General features: G+C 36.5%; 1 protein-coding gene across 1 annotated transcript in view; it reads left to right on the top strand.

Moving 5' to 3' along the window:
- Window positions 1-22,151, top strand: part of PRKG1 (protein kinase cGMP-dependent 1) — a 1,297,492-nt gene that overhangs the window by 1,142,461 nt on the left and 132,880 nt on the right. The window contains exon 8 of the mRNA XM_063103400.1: window positions 5,917-5,982. Coding sequence (XP_062959470.1) covers window positions 5,917-5,982 — 66 coding nt within the window. The remainder of the gene's footprint in view (window positions 1-5,916; window positions 5,983-22,151) is intronic.

The following is a 22,151-nucleotide window of genomic DNA, read 5'->3' as shown; positions in this document are numbered from 1 at the left end:
ATGACTATATAATATTCCATATCTAAATCCAAATGATATTTGCTTTTACCATGGTCCTTGGACCCACAAAGGAAATAAACACACATAGTAAATCTCAGTATTGTCAGCATTTATCAGTAATATTCTTTTGTTGGAAGTTTCTATCAGGCTGGTTAGCTCAGTTTGACTGTAGTGCTAACACTAAGATCCAGGGTATGATCCCTGTGCCTGCCAGCCTAAAAAAAAAAAAAAAGTTTCTATCATCTCTCCTAAAATAAGGGATTAATATATGTCAATACTAGGTCAGATGGCATTTACTCTCTCTCAGGAGCAACCTCTCTGAGTGCACAGCAACTGTATTTCTATGCCTGCATGGAGAGGCATAAAAGCATTAAGGACCTTAATAGTAGAAATAGGATGACAATGAAACCGTGAGTTTACATGGAATGAGCTCAGCACTGAAAGACTTTCTATTGTTATGTAGCATTATAATAAAACAACATAGCAGGCTGCGACATAGCCCTGGATAGGATTTATAATAATCTGAGAATCAAAATGGCTAATCAGATTAGTTTTTCATTGGGATCCCATCAATATATATCAGTACTGGTTCTATTAACAATTAAATATAATTTTCATAATGATGGACAGAAGGACATTATGACTACTTATTACACAAACGCTATTCTGCACTTTAATGAACTTAGAATTGTCAAATTAAAATCTGATAGAGTGTACTGTTGTGGAAAGAACATGACTTTGGAGACAGCCAGATCTGTGTCCAAATTCCAGGGCTATAACTCACTACCTATGTCTAGCTATGTGCATTACATAACCTCTATTCTCATGTGTAAATTGGTATAAAATAACCACCTTTTGTTATATGCGATAAAAGAGATTTTTATGAACTGTTTAATATAGTTTCTGACATATATTAAATGCTCAATAAATAGCAAATATATATTGCTTACTATGTTGTTTTTCCCTGCTGCTATGCTTCTTTTTAGTTTTCATGTATGTCACTTTACTAGGTACTAAGCCTGATTCTAGCCCATACTTCTAATTTTTACTTTTGAAAATAAATTATTTTTTGGTATTATTGAATATTCACTCTTCTGATCTTTGATTTTTCCCCATCTACATTTTAAAATATCTATGTGTTTTCTTTTTGTTTCAAGGAAATTGCATTATTTTAAAGGCCTATCAATTTAGGCCAGATAATATGATAACATTTAAAAATATTGAAAATTTCTTTTTTTTTTTTTTTAATTTTATTTTGTCGATATACAATGTGGTTGATTATTGTTGCCCATCACCAAAACCTCGCTCCCTCCCCCCCTCTCCCCCAACAATGTCCTTTCTGTTTGCTTGTCATATCAACTTCAAGTAATTGTGGTTGTTATATCTTCTCCCTGCCCCCCCCCAGTTTTGTGTGTGTGTGTGTGTGTGTGTGTGTGTGTGAATTATATATTAATTTTTAGCTCCCACCAATAACTGAGAACATGTGGTATTTCTCTTTCTGTGCCTGACTTGTTTCACTTAATATAATTCTCTCAAGGTCCATCCATGTTGTTGCAAATGGCAGTATTTCATTCGTTTTTATAGCTGAGTAGTATTCCATTGTGTAGATGTACCACATTTTCCATATCCACTCATCTGATGATGGACATTTGGGCTGGTTCCAACTCTTGGCTATTGTAAAGAGTGCTGCGATGAACATTGGGGAACAGGTATACCTTCGACTTGATGATTTCCATTCCTCTGGGTATATTCCCAACAGTGGGATAGCTGGGTCGTATGGTAGATCTATCTGCAATTGTTTGAGGAACCTCCATACCATTTTCCATAGAGGCTGCACCATTTTGCAGTCCCACCAACAATGTATGAGAGTTCCTTTTTCTCCGCAACCTCGCCAGCATTTATCGTTCAGAGTCTTTTGGATTTTAGCCATCCTAACTGGGGTTAGATAGTATCTCAGTGTGGTTTTGATTTGCATTTCCCGGAAGCTGAGTGATGTTGAGCATTTTTTCATATGTCTGTTGGCCATTTGTATATCTTCCTTAGAGAAATGCCTGCTTAGCTCTTTTGCCCATTTTTTAATTGGGTTGCTTGTTTTTTTCTTGTAAAGTGGGTTGAGTTCCTTATATATTCTGGATATTAATCCTTTGTCAGATGTATACTTTGCAAATATTTTCTCCCACTCTGTTGGTTGTCTTTTAACTCTTTTAATTGTTTCTTTTGCTGTGCAGAAGCTTTTTAGTTTGATATAATCCCATTTGTTTATTTTTCCTTTGGTTGCCCGTGCTTTTGGGGTCGTATTCATGAAGTCTGTGCCCAGTCCTATTTCCTGAATTGTTTCTCCTATGTTTTCTTTAAGAAGTTTTATTGTTTCAGGGTGTATATTTAAATCCTTAATCCATTTTGAGTTGATTTTAGTATAAGGTGAGAGGTATGGATCTAGTTTCATTCTCCTGCATATGGATATCCAGTTATCCCAGCACCATTTGCTGAAGAGGCAGTCCCTTCCCCAGTGAATAGGCTTGGTGCCTTTGTCAAAGATCAGATGGCAGTAAGTGTGTGGGTTGATTTCTGGATTCTCTATTCTATTCCATTTGTCAGTGTGTCTGTTTTTATGCCAGTACCATACTGTTTTGGTTATTATAGCTTTGTGGTATAGCTTAAAGTCAGGTAGTGTTATGCCTCCAGCTTTATTTTTTTTGCTCAGCATTGCTTTGGCTATGCATGGTCTTTTATTATTCCATATAAATTTCTGGATAGTTCTTTCCATTTCTGAGAAGATATAACCAAAAAAGAAAACTACAGGCCGATATCCTTGATGAATATAGATGCAGAAATTCTCACTAAAATACTAGCAAACAGAATACAGCAACACATACATAAAATTATTCACCAAGATCAGGTGGGATTCATCCCAGGGATGCAAGGCTGGTTAAACATATGCAAATCAATAAATGTGATACACCATATTAATAAACTCAAACACAAGGACCATATGATCATATCTATAGATGCTGAAAAAACATTTGATAAAGTTCAGCACTCATTCATGACAAAGACCCTCTATAAGTTAGGTATAGAGGGAAAGTATCTCAGCATAATTAAAGCCATATATGACAAACCCACTGCCAATATCATCCTGAATGGGGAAAAGCTGAAAGCTTTTCCTTTAAGAACAGGAACCAGACAAGGATGCCCACTCTCACCACTCCTATTCAACATAGTGTTGGAAGTACTAGCCAGAGCAATCAGAGAAGAGAAGGAAATAAAGGGCATCCAGATTGGAAAAGATGAAGTCAAACTGTCCCTGTTTGCAGATGACATGATCCTATATATTGAACAGCCTAAAACCTCTACAAAAAAACTGTTGGAATTGATAAATGATTTCAGCACAGTAGCAGGATACAAAATCAACATACAAAAATCAGTAGCATTTCTTTTCTCCAATAGTGAACATGCAGAACGAGAAATCAAGAAAGCCTGCCCATTTACAATAGCCACCAAAAAAATAAAATACTTAGGAATTGAGCTAACCAAGGATGTGAAAATCTCTATAATGAGAACAACAAACCACTGTTGAGAGAAATTAGAGAGGATACAAGAAAATGGAAAGATATTCCATGCTCTTGGATTGGAAGAATCAACATAGTGAAAAAGTCCATACTACCCAAAGTGATATACAAATTCAATGCAATCCCCATCAAAATTCCAAAGAAAATTCCTGATGAATACACTTTTGAAAATTCATATGCACAGAAAATATATTCAAATGAAGCATTATTTTGTATAAATTATATTTTTAAAGCCTGGGAAATTTCTAAATAGTCAAGAAGAAAATATATTTTAGGGAAAGCTAGATTTAATATGATTTTTTCTATAAACTGATTTTTATTTTTTTTCGACTAGCAGCAATTTGCAGTAACTTATGCTACTTAGAGCAAAATCCTAAAAAATGTAATTCACACAATTTATGAAGGACTCAGTGGGTATTACTGATATTTTTGCCTATTGTGTTCATATCACCCAAAATTCCCACTCAGAAAGTGATAATAGAGTTCAAAATATATTGTCTACTTCTAAGGAGGAGAAAGAAAATCCCCATTTTGTTCCTAGGTGTGTTGTATAAAACACCAGGCAGAGCTGCCACAAGGACAGACATAATGGTGTTGGAGATGAGAAGAATTAGAAATAATAAACAGCAGAACACACTTTTTTTCCGTGTGCCAAGCACTATGATTAACTTATTTTTGATTATCTCATTTACTTCCACATAGTGAGTGAGCACTCTTATCATTCCCATTTTACAGATGAGCAGAGCATGTGAGGGAGGCACTAAAAGGATCATACTGGGAATTGATGAGACTATAATAAAAATTTTCGAGTCAGAGGGGAACTTATAATAGTAGTAGATTAAAAATATGCAAAAACTAATAGTTTCTTTAATAGTGCAACCAGTGAGAAACAGAAATGGAAAGGGAATGTCGCTCATAAAAGAAACATGATGCAAAACACCTAAGAATATGTATTTTTTTAAATGTCAGAGCCCAAATGAAAAAAATTATGAAATCTTACTTAAACACATAAAAGTAGATCTGAACAAGTGAAAAGTTATGCCATGTTCTTGCAAGGAAATTTAATATCATCAGAAAGTCCTTCTTCTGAAATCAATGTATAAATGTAATAGAACTCTACCAGAATCCCACTGTGGGTTCCCTTAGAACTGGAAAAATGACTTTAATGATTTTAAAGTCTCTATGAAATAATGAATGCTTAAGAATATCAAGATATCTCTGAAATAGAATTTTAGTTAAGGGAAACTTGCTTTACCAAATAATAAATAGTTATATTTACTATAAAGCAATTATTATCTTAACAGCATAGTATAGCGAACTGGAAAGACAAAGCAATGAGATCAGTAGGAAAAACAGAGTTCAGAAGTATATGTTAGAATTTAGTGTTTTCAAAACATAAAAATTCACTGGGAATATTTTTATTTTCAAGACCTTAAAAAGCCTATTTTTAGAGGCACGTGATGTTTTATGATTTTGAGACTATATTATTAACACTATGTTTTTAATTGTAGTAACTTAGAAATTGTATTCTTATAGGAAAAATAGTATGTTTTCAAGTATAATATTACCAGGATAATGGTACTACTAAATTTTCAGTAGCTGAAAATGAATTGTGAGTGGTAATTTACCAAACCCAACGTTGTCTACTGGATAAAACAGGAGATACCAGAGCAGAATTTTAAAGGTTTAAGAGGTTGATAGATAACTACCGCAGTGACAAATTAAATGCTTCTACAGAAACACTATTTACATATTTTAATCAGTGTGACTAATATTTGTCAAAAACATTTGAAGAATGATAAGCTCTGGTATAGATGATTAACTGTGTACTCAAAGTTGCCAAAAGACAAGCCACATTAAAAAAAAAAGGGTCTCTAAGGTAAGAAAATAATTAAAACATACCATTGTTCTCAAAGATATAATGTTACATTCATATACAAACGGATTAGATACTTAATTTCCGGAAGTATATCTTAATATCCTTTAAAAACTTTCTTCTATTCATGCTCATAACTACCTTTATCATTGTCCAATTAATTTGTTAATTTCCCAAAGAGCAAAGGGAATGATGATACAAAGTTTTGTTCCACTTACGTAAGTGAAACTTTAAATTTGAAAATTATAACTACTGGGTTATAACTGTAGGATTTGTATGATTAATGACAAAGGTCAGGTGGTTCTTCAGGACAAAAAAAATTTGAAATATGAACAGGTCATAAGCCTGGAATTGGATCAATCAGAAGAGTTTTCAGAGTTTAATATGTTTTCTGAATTAATCATAATGGACACTTTCCTTTGTTATTAAAAGAAAGATTATTTTACTTCAATGTCTCTATTTTTTATACAGGGAAGATGTGAGAACAGCAAACGTAATTGCTGCAGAAGCTGTAACCTGCCTTGTGATTGACAGAGAGTAAGTACATTCTTCATTATATGTATTGTATGATCATATCAGCAGCATACAAAAGTTCCTGGAATTAGACATCATTTTATGAAGCTGTTAATACTTGTTTTCTATCTTACCATTTTATTTATTTATTTATTTATTATTAATTAATTTATTTATTTATTTAAACTTCTCAATATACACTGTAGTTCATGGTATATCTTTCCATTTTAAAATGAGCTTTACATTTAATTAAATTAATCATTCCATTATTCTTGGAAGTGGCTGGTACTGCCATTCTAGCTAGCTTTGTGATCTTCAGCCAGGTACTTAACCACTATGAGTTCCAGCTTGGATAATTTGTAAACTGGGAATAATGTAATATCATAGGGATATTTTGAAGATTCATGAGAACATGTAGTAAAGCATTTCTCCAATTGTCTTTTATTCAAGAGGCACTCAACTAATTTCAGCTATTTTTGTACATTTTTTAGGATTATATTATTGTTATTACTGTTAAGAAATGGACTATTCCTTGGACTCATTTTAGTTACCTCCTCTGTTCCTCTATCCCCAGACTCCTATAATGGAAGCATTTAGGGAAGATACTTTTTGAGAGAGCATCAGTTCTAGACATAGGTATATATTAAAAGTTTGTTCAGCGATGCCCTGTTCCTTTTCTCTTCATTCTGGCTTGCTATTCTCATTACCTGAATGCTTTCTAGGTTACACCACAAATGTCAGATTATTGACTCTCATGGTTAAAATGCATATGTACTGTATGGAAGTAGTCAACCAGACGTTTCCTTGTTGCAGTGTATATGGATAAGTTTATCAGAAAAGCCAAGCACGTGACTCAAGAAAAACTGTAAAACATCCATTTAATGGAAACATTATAGCTGGAATAGGCAGTGAAAGTCAGTGTGGCATGAAACTGAGGGGCCAGATATGATCAGCCTAGAAGGATGGAGTTGAATGCTGGATTCTGGGTGGAAAGGAATCTCACTTGACACACAAATCTCACTTTTGGAAGCCCCTCTCTGCTGGATCACTAGAACCAGAGCAGTGGCACAGCTGCAGAACAGTAGTGATATCCATTAATAGCTCTGAAATAGATATTCTTCATTGGGTTTCCAGAAACAACAATTACCCATTGATTTTTCTTCTATTCAACTCACATTTTTCTGAAGATCTACAGTGTATAAGACATTGTGCTAGAAGAAGAATCAAAGGAGCAGCACAGATGCTGGTTTGGGGATTAGCTTGTGATAGACACATACAAAAATAACCATCATGCAAGGAAGAAGGAAAAAGAATCCAGAATAAACTTTTTAGAGAATCCAGAAAAGAGAGTGATGGCTTCTGAGGAGAATCAGGGAAGTCTTCATGAAAGAGATAGTATTATTAGGTAGATCTGGAAGTATAGGAAAAGCAATACAAATACAGTCAAAGGCAATACTCATAAAGAAACTATCTTAACTGGCTAGAGTGAGCCCGTGTAAATGTGGTCAGGAGAGGTGTTGTTAACAGATAAGTTCACGAGTGTGTTGGGGCTGGTTCACCAAGAACACTGAATGTTGGGATAAGGGCAGCTCTGACAATTTTATGCAGTAAAATGGTGTTACTACAAGAATGTATTTGGTAGACTAATCTGAGAATGCTGTGTAAGATGAGAGAGGCTAGAGACAGAATACCTGCTAAGTAGTGTAAATCCTGTCAGTGGTTATGAGACCATTTATAGCAGGAATGCATGAGGAAGAAGAGCTAAAACTGGGGGGATTACATCTGACTGAACAGGAAGAGCCAGGAAGGAATTAGGGATATAATCGGGATAGAGAAGGTTTAGAAGGAATATAGAAGAATTATTTGGGGAGGCGCATGTATTTTACTAAGAATATAATAAATTTGACATATAATATTGACCACTCAAGAACAAATGCCCTGCAAGAGGTAGAAAATGTGAGACAGGAACTCTTGTTAAGGTTAACTTAATACAAACTTAAAAGTTGCCTACATATTGTTAGCAGCTGAAGCCATGAGACAGGATGCAATTGCGGGAAAGAATAGAGTAAAAGATAAAATATTCAAAGATAGATTTGGGTAAATCCTTTTATTTAAGAATCAAGCAGGGGAAGAATAATGAGAAAAATAATGAGATTTTAGCAATCAGAACAGTGATTCAGAGCAGGAGATCTCAGAAACCAAGAGGAGGATTCTGTTAAATGCAAGTGAGAATCTGAGAAGCTGAGAAGCCGAGAGGCACACAGGTAGGACAATAGGTTTAGTAACCTGGATGAAATAGTTTAGATAAAGTGGTGGGAAATGGATTCAGAGCACAATGAGTGAGTGGGTGCAAAGGAAGTGAGAGCACTGAGCCTCAAGTGTTTTTTCTTTTAAAAAATTGGTTAAAGAAAGGAAGATAAAAAAGAGGAAAGAAGCAAGAGGCATTAGCGGGGTCATGGAGAGCTTTCTTCTGATGGGTATATACAAATATCCAGGAAGACTGAACAAATGAAGTACTAAAGGGAACATTTAATGGAAATGGGGTCACAGGAGAGGAAATTGTGGGAAAATGAAGAAAGGTTACTTGGAGAACGTGTCTTTTTTATTTTATTTTATTTTTTTTAATTCTCTGAAAATAGCAAAAAAGAGGAGGGGTAGAAAATTTGTAGAGAAATGTTGAGATGTAGATAAGAAAGGTTGTGGGAACTTGGATGATCTTAATCTTCCTTCTAAAGCATAAAGTGAGAAAATTTGGCGAGGGGTGAAGGAAGAGTGGGGCTGAGGGTTGCTAGCTGATTGCAGGTGGACTGATCATCATAGCAATTTGTACCTGTAGTCCTTGGTAATTTATGAATTTTCACATCGATGGGTTCCCAGCTGGAGGGTCGATAGGGTATTTTCCAGAAGAAGAAGACAAAGTCAATTGAAGTTTAATAACTTGATAAGGTTTCATGGTAAATGGTAGAGCCACGATTAATCTAACCACAGAGAACCACAGTCAAGGGACTTTGTGGTTCATCTAGACCAGCCCCTTCATTTTAGTCAACTAAGGTGTTGAGAAAGGTATTGCACATGGATGTTTGCACTAATTCTCATTTCCCCTCTTTTAACAAACTGAGGCATATATAGTATACAGTGGAGGCTGAACGGGCATTGTCAAACCATGCTCAGTACTTGAATCTTGACTGCACCATTTTATGGGAATATGAGCAAATTACTTAAATTCTAAGACTTAGTTTCCCTGCCTGCAAAATGGGATAATATTATCTAAATGATGAAATTGGTTTGAAATCAAACAATTTGACATATGTAAAGGTCCATGCCCATGTACAGCACAAAACATGTAATAGGCACTCAATAAATGGGTCATTTCTTTTTTTACAGAAGGCATAAGCATCCCTTGAATTTAGCAGTTTTTGTTTTTTGTTTTTTGTTTTTTTTCTCTAGTCAGCGTACATTTATCTTCAGGGATACATACAGAGAAGTTACCTTGAGAGAGATATAGTTTTATGCATAAATACAGAGAAGACACTTGAGTCTAAGAACTCAAGAAGTGCATTTCTACAGTCTTAAGAGAGACATTGGGCTTCTCACCAAATGCTGAATTAACAGTTATAAAAAAAAAAAAGAAAGAAAAGAAAAAAAGAAACTGTAACTGAAGGATCCTATCAAAAGCCTGCTGCTGATACCTAATTTATGGCCCATTAGAGGAGCACCAGGGCTTCATCCCATGCAAACAGATGGCACACATTAGAACTGTCAACAAAAGAAGCTTCCTTCACAGGTTTACAAGAGAGGTACCATGTTACATAAGCCAGTGATTATGCTTTGTAATTCCAGAGGGAGAGGGAAAGTACATTATTGTAACTAATTGTGCATGTCAGAAATTTTTTTAAAATGCTCATTGACAAAACAGAAATTGATAATCAGATACATGGTTTCCTCAAAAAACATTCTTGAAGGACTGGTTTCTTGCAGCCTACTCATTATTTTAATAAATATATATAGTAATTCTGAAATTTTTGGAAATCGCCTGAAAAAATATTAGTCTAATAGAATGATCTATTTTCTTTGATAAATTTTTCAAATATATAAAAAACAACTAGGTACATTTGGCAATTCTTATTTTGGAATCCATGAAAAGAAATAAGTGTAAAAGTAAGTACATTTTTGCATTCCATAATCAGTTATGCAAGGTCTACTTCTTCATTGTCATGAGAAGCTATTGATGAAGCTAAACATGCTATTAAAGTAGTTGATTTTTTGACACATTGAGGATCATTCTGATCATTGTCAAAGACAGTAACTTGTAACTACTAGTAAATCTTAAAGAGTTATAATTTCCCCAGGAAATTAAAATCTAAGTTAGGGTCCTAACTCTCTCTATGATTTACTGTGTAACCTGTGAGATATAGCCATACTGGTTATGAAAATTGAAGCATTTCTATACTGGTTGGTAAATAGCAGCAATATGAGCTCCTCGTGTGCCCCTCCCACCCCTTTGCTGCCCTGTTCACCTGGTTTTTCTAGCACATTCTAGATCTTTCCTTAATCCAAAGAGTTAAGAGGTGATGCCTGGCAAACACCAGGACCAGTGTCCATTCTGATTGGTCCGTTTTACACTGGCCAGTAATTATTTTGACTATCACTCTGATGATGTCAAGTTAAAATGACAGCTTATTACCATCAGTATGCAAACTTTTGTTTTACCAAGCCCATTGATTAAATAAAATAAATTTAAATAAAAAGAAGAAATTTTCTGGCTGCCATGGAGGTAAGACCTCTAGAGTAAGACCTCCAGTGGTCATTCCTCTTTCCCCACAGATCACTCCAGGTGATTCCTGAGGCTCTCCATAGGACTCCAGGAGACACTAAGAATGATTACACACCACATATGGCTAAGCCAAGGTTCCTTCTATCAGTGACACTTTGTGATATTTTTTCATACCCTGGGCCTGTTGTGTTATTGAGATAGGAAGTACAGACTGGGAACTAGCCTTGAAAGAAAGCAGCATGCGGGAGCAAAAAATGATAAAATTAAGAGACTGTATCAGTCATAAGATTGTAGGGCACTGCAGGTGGCCAGCTCAGAAACTGAGATACCTCTATAGATCAGGGAAATCTGGCTGACCATGGTTCAAATTTTTAACCTCCCAGAGCTACAATTGCCTGATGTGTAATTGGTGTATTCATGCCAAAAGAGTACCAAGTAAACTTAAAAGATTACCAAGACTTTTACTACTAGTCTAATAATTAAGGAGAAACTCATAATACTAAGGCTGGTCCCATGGCCTGTAAAGAACAGAGTAGCAAACAGCTCACCAAGAAAGACTGGACATAGACAAAAACTCAGCTGGCAAAACTGAAGCTTAAATATTAAAACTAGGTAATTTTTAATAAATTGGCCTTAAGCCAAACAAATACATTTTGACATTTATTCATTAATCAAGGTTATAATGAATGCCTGCTCAATATAGATTTGAAAACAGTGTATAGTGCCAGTTTAATTACAGACAGATCTGTTCCTACACTGGAATGTTTTTTTATTTATCAGAGCTAGTAGGAAAACTTCACATCTTGTTAGTTGCCATGTCGTCCGTGTGGTTAGACCTAATTTCTAGCTCTTTAGCCACACCTGCATCAGTCCCCTATGATGGGGCTTCTGATGCTGGTCTCTACCATCTCCCCCAGCCTTGTTGTTTATGGTGCTTTCCTCCATTCCCCTTCACTGCATCTATTCATATGTTCAGCTCCAGTTCCAGAGGCAAGCAAACAGAGATACTGAATCCATGCTCTGGGCTAGGTAGACCATGGAGTGAGCCAGCCAGGCTGGAGCCTGGGCAGCCATCTAGATTGGGACTCAGAGTGTCAAAGGAAACAGAAACATGGAGAAAATAGTATTTATCCATCTCCTCTCACGGAGGGTGCTATACGGGTTTCTGATAATCAACCTGGTAGAGGGTGAGGCTCACCAAGGTGCATGCTCAAGGAAGAACAGATGATCTCTCAACTACCGGACAAAAATGGTGGGTTGTGTTAAGTCTGGGAGTTTTATTTTCAGAGTGGGATATGTGAGTGTGAAGCCAGAGCTGCATGACTTAAACCAGGGGTTGGCAAACTTTTTCTGTAAAAGGCCAGCTAGTAAATGTTTCAGGCTCGTGGGCCAAGTAATATTTGTTGCAACTACTCAACTCTGCCATTGTAGTGTAAAAGCAATCAGACAATAGGCAAATGAACAAGCATGGCTGTGTTTCTATAAAGCTTTATTTATGGACACTGAAATTTGAATTTCGTATCATTTTTATATGTCAAGAAGTATTATTCATCTTTTGATTTTGTTCCTACCGTTTAAAAATGTAAAAATCATTCTGAGCTCACAGCAATACCAAAACTAGGCCTGTGGGCCATAGTTTGCTGACCCCTGATGTAAACAATAGTAGAGAGTTGAGTGCTGCCCCTTGTGGCCCTGCTGTGATCTTCCTCTGTGCTGGACTCAGGTTGCCTTTTAAATGAAGCAGATACATAAAGAATACTGATTTGAAGTGCCTATCAACCTGCCACGGGTGCCCTCCCGTGTTGGTTCTCCTGATGCCATCCATGTCCTTGTCTTCCCATCTCTGACACACTTGCCTCCCTCCCACCCCCACCTCAGTTCCCTCTTCCTCTTCACTTTAATCTTATTTTTAAGAAAATTAAGTAATTTATTTTTAATTGACACATAATAATTGTACATATTTATGGGGTAGATTCTGACATTTCAATAGATATACACAATGTATAATAGTCAAATCGGGGTAATTGACATATCCATCATCTCACATATTTATCACTTTTTGGTAGTAAGAACATTCAAAATCCTCTCATCTTGATGTTTTGAAATATACAATATATTACTGTTAACCAAAGTCACCTCACTGTGTATTGAAACACTAGAACTTATTTCTCTAATCTGACTGTAGCTTTATAACCACTGACCAACCTCTCCCTGTTCCCACATTTCCCCTACCCCTCCCAGCCTCTGGCAACAACTCTGCTCTTTACTTCTACGAGATCAGCTTTTTTAGATTGCACATACAAGTGAGATCATGTGGTATTTGTCTTTCTGTGCCTGCCTCACTTCACTTGGCATAATGACCTGTAGGCATTACCTTTTTTTTATTAATTACCACCCCCCCACACACACACGTACCTTGCTTTGTTTTTGATTCCTGCACCTCTTAATTCCATTCTGCATTCTCTAGGGCTTTCCTACAGGATTTGTGTTAATTTTGGTACTAGCTAATTAGAGATTCAGATGGTTCTCTGTAAGAGTTATTTGCATTTTGATGACATACCCCTGAAGACTAAAAAATCATGAAAATCCAAAAGAATATTTTAGTATTTCAGGTGCCATTGGAGCAAAGGGGAGAGACAGTATAGGCAGGATTGGGGGACAGCAAAACCTTTAGGCACCCCTCTAACCAACCATGTCAGCCTCCCGAAGGACCATGCACCCAATGGTAAGGTCACCTGTATCCTCCTCTTTATATAGTTTGTCATTCTGCATCCACACGACAGGCCTGTGGGGACTCCACATGCCACATTGCCTGTAGTCACATTGCTTAACTGATAGGTTGATAAACTTAAAATATTTTACAGCCTCAGCCTTTCCTACAGCCTAAGTGGATTTTATTTTGGTTTATTTTCCAGAATGAAACCTGGGGTGGTGTGAGGATATTGGCAGAATGATCACAAGAAAATAAATGTGCCTCGCTAGAATGGTGTCAGCTGCAATTATCTGGGCTTGTCATTATTTATGGAGCTGTTATTGACTGGTGTGCTTTTCAAAAATTATTAAGCAGAAGAGATAAAATCCAGAAGTTTAGAAGAAAGAGAGACATTATATTGGTTCAATTTAATGATGTGAGTTGAATTATAGTATACCCTGAGCAAGCATAATCTAACTACAAAATAAGAACATTTCCATTGAAAAAGGAGTGTAGTCAAAGACAGTACTTGTGGTTTAAAGTCATGGAAAGAGGTGTGTGGGACAATTTGTTTGTCTATCTTAATGCTTTAAAATGGTGGTAGACTTTCAATCCTACCTCATGTTCTTATTGCAGTAATATGTAGCATCATTTTCTGGGAAGCCCAAACTGTTGGTTCATCCACCAAACCACAGCCTACAGGTCACCTGCCATGTGAGCCATCCAGACATCTAATATATTGGGGTTTTAAAGGTGAACACGTATATATTATACTGCTTATTAACATCTATGTTGTATGGAAAATTTTTAGCTCTAATCTGTTACTTCACGAACTCACAGAGATTCTCTTTAGTAACCTTTTGGCTCTGTTCAAAGTAAAAGTCCAATTTCATTAATATATAGGTGGGCTATTCATCAAAATTTAATACACTTTTGCTTAAAAAAATTGTTAAAAAACTTAGATGGTGCCTGAATTAGAAAGTCACAGAGGATATTTAAGAGGAAGTAGGAGGGAACTCATACACCAGGGCTTTACAAAGTTTTTCTACAAAGGGACAGATAGTAAATGTTTTTAGCTTGTGGGCTATATGGTCTCTGTCACAAAGGCTCAACTCTGTTATTTGGCCCAAGAGCCATAGTTTCTAACTGCAGATGAGGAATTTGAGATTCAGAAGTGTCAGGTACACTCGGGTCACGCTGTCAATAATAAATGTTAATCAAGACAGATAATGGATTTACATTCTTGTGTTCTAGTACATTTGCTATATCTCAGAATTTTAGAACAGAAAGATACTTAGGAAAACCTCTGTTCCAAATCCTTTAATTTATAAATGAGAAATGTTAGTACCAGAGAGAATAATAATTATTCAAGCTTTTTAGTCCTACCAGTGGGATTGCAACAAAGGGCTCATGAAATCAGTTTCACTGCATTTATTACTTCAATAAGCACATATTCAGTACTTACTGTGTGTTAAACTTTGTGTTCAGTGCTGTGACGTATAGAAATGGATAAAAAGAGACAGTTCCCTTCAAGAAGCTTAGAATCATGAAAATGAGCAAATAATGTGATATCAAAAAGTCCACCTGAAAAAGAGGAAATTGATAGCTTATGAATTGAGCTAAAATATTTTCATTGATTTAAATCTGAAACTAATTTTACTCCTTCTAAGAAAAAAAAAAAATACTTAATTTTCAAATAACTCTCCAAATGGATAAGGAGCTCATCAAATAAAATGCCTACCATCTTAGCTAAATAGTAGAATTACTAAATTAAAATGACAATTTCATTAATTCAGTTAATTGATTTATTTCATCAAAAACATATGAGGCCTTTACTCAGTCACTTTCCTTGCCTCCCATAAGTTGGGCTCTGCCGTAGCGCCCTTCACTTGCCACGTCAGACATTCACAACACTCACCTGTTGTGACTTACAAACTACAAGCCTGAGGAAAACAGGAGCTGTGTTTATTTTCTTCACTGTCACATCCTCAGTTCTCATCACAGTGTCAGAAGCATAATAAGCACTCACTAGGTATCTATTGAAATGAATGAATGAGTGATGCTCTATCAGTCTGGATCCAATCAGCATATAGTAATTTGAGCAGGAAAAGTTTATGATAAAGAATTAATAACTATAATAAAAGATTGTAGTAATGAAGTATTATCTCATAAGAAGTGAGGAGAAATAGCAGATATAAAGATTAGTCATTGACCCTTGTCCTGTGAAAGAACACCTAAAGATGACGACTCTCCTTTCACCATCCCCTTTAGTATCCCCTGACTCTACGCTGTTGGGACTAAGAGCTTGACCTTGTTCTAAAGCAGAGTGCCTGAAGCTCAGCACTATTGACATTTGAGGCCAGATGGTTGGTTTTTGTCGGGGGGCTGTCCTGTGCGTTGCAGGATGTTTAGCAGCATCCTGATACCTACCCACTGAATACTAGTAACCCCTTCTGCCCCCCAGTATGATAACCAAAAGTTTCTCCAGACATAACCAAATATCCCCTGCGGGGGAGGGGGCAGATCACTTTCAGTTAGGAAGGACAGAGCCATAACTTGCTGGAAGGCAGTGAAGTCACTATGATGCCATGCTAGTAGAATTTGTGCTAGAAATCTGTGCTGTAGAATTTCAGGGAAAGCTGTTCACAGGGAGGTATAAAACCATATAAGGGGGAGTCTGCTGGGGAAGCTGCTGGCCACCATCTATGAGTATTATATTAGCCAGATGCTGGAGAAGCTGCACGAGCCTTCCCAGCACACTGGAACCAGGAAGCAAAACCCTTTGTTCTTGCAGTGTCTTTCCAGTGCCCTTACTGGAAGAGTTTCAATGCCAGTTGGCAACAACAACAACACAAATTTAAATGGCCCAATCCGTTTTCACAGAGCAGTCAAAAAAGGGTGAATTTAAAGCCGAAAAGCTATAAATTAATAACCAGTTCAGATTCCAAATCCTATTCTAGGATCCAGAGATATAAAGATCAATAGCAAAGTCTTCTTCCTTGGATTAACTCCTGGTCCAAACAGATGCATTAAAAAATCAATATGATAAAATGCAGTTGGACAAAATACTTGGGGAGAACTGAGGATGTAGGAATGTGTTTTGCCTGTAGCATGCCAGAGGACTTCCTGGACAAGGTGACATACGAGCCAAGTTTTTAAGTCTGAGTAGGAGTTTTACAACTGAGGGTGGAGGAGTAAAGGCAGGTACTGTTTTTTGTTTTGTGTTGTTTTTTGTTTTTATAATCAGTATATTCAACATTACACATCATTTTTTGCAGCTGCTGTTGAGGGAAAGATACGTTTAAAGATAAGAAATTTGGGAAGGATTTTGTACAGTAATAAGTGGAATTTGGCAAGAATGGGATTTATGGGACAAGGGATTGGACAATCAATTAGATGGGTGGAATGTAGGAGATAAGTTTGAAAAGAGGAGATGGCACAAATTGTAAAGAAATCTCCTAGTATCTCAAACTAAAAGAATCTGGATTTCATCTTCTGGTCAATAAGGAGCCAACATAAGACTGTTGCTACTGCATTTTGAGTTTGGTTCTGAAGGAAGGGTGTGGAAGATCCATGTCTATGAGGAAGAGTTCAAGCAGGGAGATTGTTAAGACACTCCTGCAACAGCCCTGAGAAACGTTCATTAGGGTTTAAGAGTCTAAACTTCAGTCTAAATCAGACATTGGTGAATAATTAAATGTAGGAGGTGAGAGAGAAATGTTTCTAGCTTAGGAGACTCGGTGGATGTCTATAATAGATCAAGAATATGGCACATAAAGCACGTTGAGATGGAATTAATTGTTCGATTCAGTTATGAATATGTTAAGTTCAAACTACGTAAGTGGTATTCAGATGTTCAGATGACGGTGTCCCTTGGCAGTTAGAAATGGGAGTTTTCTTTCGCTTCTGACAACCAGAAGATGAATGAAAATTGATGTCAGGGTTTACAGTTAATAATTTTGAAAATATCGTAATCCACAGCTTTGGTTTAGTTAATTACAATCATTGTTTTGTTTCACACTGATAAATAATTCATTTTTTTTTACAGTAAATGCTTGAAACCTTACTAGATTTCTGAGGCTTGTATTTTTGTCTTTCAGTTGTTTTATAATTGTTATTTAGAAATTCAGCAATATCTTTGTAACTCATAAACCAGTTGTATGAATGAATAAGAAAATCTGTGAAAACTTTCAGTTTTTAAATCTTAGGCATCATTTTTAATTTTTTCAATTAGGAAGGTAATATTTGAAATTTCATATTTTAAAATCTCTTTAAAATTTTAAAAACACTGGAGCATAGTGTTTTTGGCTGTTTATTTGGGGAGGAGATTATAATACTTCTTGTGCTCCAGGGATGAAGCAGGGAGGGGAGGTTGCCAGGATAGATTTCCTACAGAAGCTTAGCAATAGTTTTAAAAATAAACAGTGTAATCATTAAGTTTGAAAGTTGAATTCTGCTTTAGATATTCACATCACTTTTTTGGTAGAGTTAAGTGGTTTTGTTACTGTGGTTGGCACAGTTCCCTGGTGAGACAGTTATTACAGGCCCAGCTGGGTCATAAAGATCTAAGACTCTCCTTTTCTTTTCAATATGTCTAACAGTTGGTACTCATTTTGAAACTCAGCATAAATGCATGAATTGGATTAGCATCAATCACAAGAACAGTGAAACCTCATTTCCAGGCTAAGATTTACTTAGCCTTTCAGAATTTACTATGGATGAAGTACAATGGTCATATTATCCATCACTCTGCTACAATAATAATTTATATACCAAATATTTTATATTTGGTTTTGAAATCAAAACCAAACTATCAAAGGCAAATCAAGATTTGGTAATTGATAAGGAGGGTGTTGTCCTCCCAGATGAATTGGAGACAGAACATTTTCATCTAGACAAGAAAGCTACTTGGGCTGAATGACACTTTTTATTTATTTAATTATGTTGCATGATTCTCATAGGGTTCACTTTTCTCTCTTTCTTTTTTTTTTAAATTTACATTTCGAATATAGTCAATGTCATGTGATTATAAATGTAATAAACATTCGTTCTTTAAAAATTGGAAGGCACAGAAAAATATAAGTATAATCCTCCTATTGAAAGGTAACTACTTTTATATTTTAGTATATTTCCTTAAATAGTGAGTGAGATCATTTTACCTAAGTATTTTTTCCTGCTTTGTCCACATCCTGGGACAACATTAGTAAATCTCTCTCTCTCTCTCTCTCTCTCTCTCTCTCTCTTTCTCTCTCTCTCTCTCATACACACACACAGACACGTAGATAGAAAGATATACAGATGGGTGATAGATAGATGATAGATAGATTAGATAAATTCTCTCACAGAAAACTACAAGGAATTATTTTTCTCTTCATTTCAAAGATAATCTAAACTTCAGAGACTCCAAATGTTGCTTCTCAAAACATATAGCTTGTTAGTAGAGAAATAGTATTTGAATTTGATTCTGTTTTCGAAGCCCATTCTAGCACATTACCTTACCACATTGCATTAGCAATTTACCATATTAATAAAAACACCTCATAAGCATAATGAAGTTTTTTTTGTTATAATTTCTTCACTTTTCATGGACATTGAAGCTCATTTTAATTTTTTTTTATTTTGTAAAGAATCATGTGCATTAAGCTCTGTGCCTCTTCAGAAGTATTTCCTCGAAGAGGTACACAGAAGTGGATTTACAGATTCAAAGGATATGCATATTTTAAAGTTATTGTATAGAACTGTTATACAGTTCACTCCCCAGTGACAATGTGTAAGAATATCTGTTGCACCGCATCCTGGCCAGCTTGAGCTTTTGGTTGAAACAATCTTAAGAGAGATGATTGGGGAAAATCATCCCAAGGCATTAAATGTATCACCATCCTAGAAGAGTTACTTTGACATTGATTATTCTCTTGTAATTGATATATGGATCTTAGTTTTTGACAATTAAAACATAGAATTGTTCATTTTCTAGTGCTTGCTTCTTCATCCTGGAGAAGAATAAATAAACTTAAAAGGCTTCAGAAAATTGTAAGATAAGAAAAGGCTCAAATTATTTTTCCCTGAAATGTAAGAATTAAATAGTTAAGGCCAAGGAAACTTGTTGGGAAAATAGAATAGTTTAATCAGGGCCCTTGCCTCAGGCCTGGTTGGGGGTGGTGCAGTGCATTCTTAGTAAATAAGTTGTATGTGGGTGGAATTAGTGTACATGCATGGTGCCACCACCTTGTCTGGTATCTAGTGCCTTGGGCATCCGCCTGTGTGGACATGCTCTTGAACCTATGGCTCCAAGGACCTTTTGGCTGGTTATCTAGCTCACAGACCTGCATGTGAGGGGTCTGGTGACCCAGCCTGGTGTGTGAGGGGTCTGAGGACCCAGCCTGGCATGTGAAGGGTTTGTGACCCAGTTCATGAATGGGCTTGAGGGGTTTATCAGCCCCAGACCCAGCTCTAGCTCTACAATTGGCCCAGTTGGTGCAGGATTACTGGCAGGTAAAAGAGCTCGACAATTGGCAATGTCGGTAGGATTCTGACATTAGCCAGAGCTTTACAAACCTGAACAGGAAGGGTAGGCAAGAGAAAAATAGAAATTATCCCAGTGACTAAATTAAATAGGAACCAAAAATTATGATTTGAGTAGGTCCCAATTTATAGATGATAGATATTGTGGTCAATGGTGGATATGAAGGGAAGAGTTCAAAGAAACTTATACCAGAGGAGAGGGTCTGGGGAGTCCTGATAGTCAGCCTCAACCTACTCTCTTCTCTTACCATGTTCTTGACTTCACCACAGGAAAGGATTCAAGAGCAGAGTCACGGGAGAAAGTGAGAATAGGTTTAATGTAATGAATAAGAAGCACAGATTTCACAGAGAAAGTGTGACCCCTGTAGTCTGAATCTCCACATGCCCATGTGGACAATAGGTGCTACAGGCCACTGTAGCTTAGGACTCAGTGGCAGAGCTTGAGTCCTAGGGGAGTGGTCTGAAACCTGATCCCAGGGGAACTGAGTACCTCCTAGCTCAAAGCTAATTTATGAATTTCCTGAGCATCCAGATATGATGCTTTTCTTTTAATACTCTTAGGTCAGTTAATTCTCACAATGGCCTTTTGGGAACAGTTAACATTTTTTGAAAAATCAGGAAAAAAAAACCCCCCTGAAGATCAGAGAGACCCAATGATTTGGTCAGAGTCACATAGCTGGATTGGAATTTTAGGACTGTCCGATTCCAAGACCATGCCTGTCTATTATACCCTCTTTAGGCTGTTTTGTTTTTGTTTTTGTTTTTGTTTTTTTGGTGGCTGTCCAGTAAGGGGATCTGAACCCTTGACCTTAGTGTTATAACACTGCACACTAACCAATTGAGATAACCAGCCCGCCCTAGGCTGTCGCTTTTATACCAAAAAATTAAGCGTTAACTGGGAAGCTTGACTCTGTTCAAGGAATCTTTATAAAAAAGAGAAGAGTGGGAGAGATCAAAGGCAGTGAGAACAAGTAGGATGCTTCTAAGGTAAGGAAGAGTGTCAATAGCCTGAATAAGACACTGGAAGTCGATGGGGAAAGGAGGAATGAATTCAAGAGGGAATGTGAAAGTAGACCTGGTGGACTTGGGTGAAAGGAAAGGGTCTTAGACAACACCAAGATTTCTAGCCTGAATTACTGTAAATGATAATGCCATTAGGGAGACAGACTTAGTAGCAAGTCTTGATGGAAACTGGTTGTTTTAGTCCATTTTGTGTTGCTCTAAGAGAATACCTGAGACTGGGTAATTTATAAGGAAAAGAGGTTTATTTGGCCTACGATTCTGGGACAGTTGCATCTGGCATGGGCCTCAGGCTGCTTCTACTCATGGTGGAAAGTGACAGCCAGCCAGCAGGTACAAACAGATCACATGGCGAAAGGAAGCAAGAGAGAGAGAGAAAGTGCCAGGGTCTTTTTAAGCAATGAGCTCTCGTGGGAACTAATAGAGCAAGAACTCACTCATTAATCCTTCCTCCTCCAGGGAGAGCATGAATCCATTCATGAGGGACGCTGAAGACACAGTAAGAAGGGGGCTATTAGCTAAAGGCAGGAAGAAGGGCCTTGCAGAAACCAACCCTGGTGGCTAGTTGATCTTGGACTTCCAGCCTCTGTAACTGTGAGAAAATAAATTTCTGCTGTTTAAATCACTCACTCTTTGGTATTTTGTTATGACATCCCTAGAAGACTAATACACTTCCCTCATTGGAACTTTTGTTGACATATTGCAATAGGAGAAATCAGATGATCTGTTAAAATAAAAAGTATTTCTCTTGAAGAATTGGGTTGATCATGAGGACAGGATTTGAGAAAGAGCAGGTATTTTATATCAAATTCTAATTCCAGCTATTAACCAGCTGGCCCAAGTTTTCCATATAGGGAGATAAAAATGGTGTCAGTAACACTTGGGATTTTGGGTGTTAGAATCATGTTGCCTTGTTTCAAATCCCAGGGTTGACACTTACTAGCTATTGACCTTGGACAAGTTATTTAATTGTTGTATAGACATGATTGCCTTATCTATAAAACAGAGAAAATTCATGTAAAATAGTTTATAAAATTCCTAACACATGCTAGCTAGTATTTTCATGTTTTGATTAATAATTTTATTATAATTTCTATAAGCATTGATTTGTGACTTTAAAGGATGTATTTACTCCTAAGCTTCTATTCATTTTGGGGGAAAAGTCTTTATTTTCCTTTCTAATCA

This window comes from Cynocephalus volans, chromosome 7 (genome assembly GCF_027409185.1).
Source record: "Cynocephalus volans isolate mCynVol1 chromosome 7, mCynVol1.pri, whole genome shotgun sequence".
Classification (NCBI taxonomy): Eukaryota; Metazoa; Chordata; class Mammalia; order Dermoptera; family Cynocephalidae; genus Cynocephalus; species Cynocephalus volans.
The sequence above is the reverse complement of the archived record's forward strand: the minus strand, read 5'-3'. Positions and strand labels throughout refer to the sequence as shown.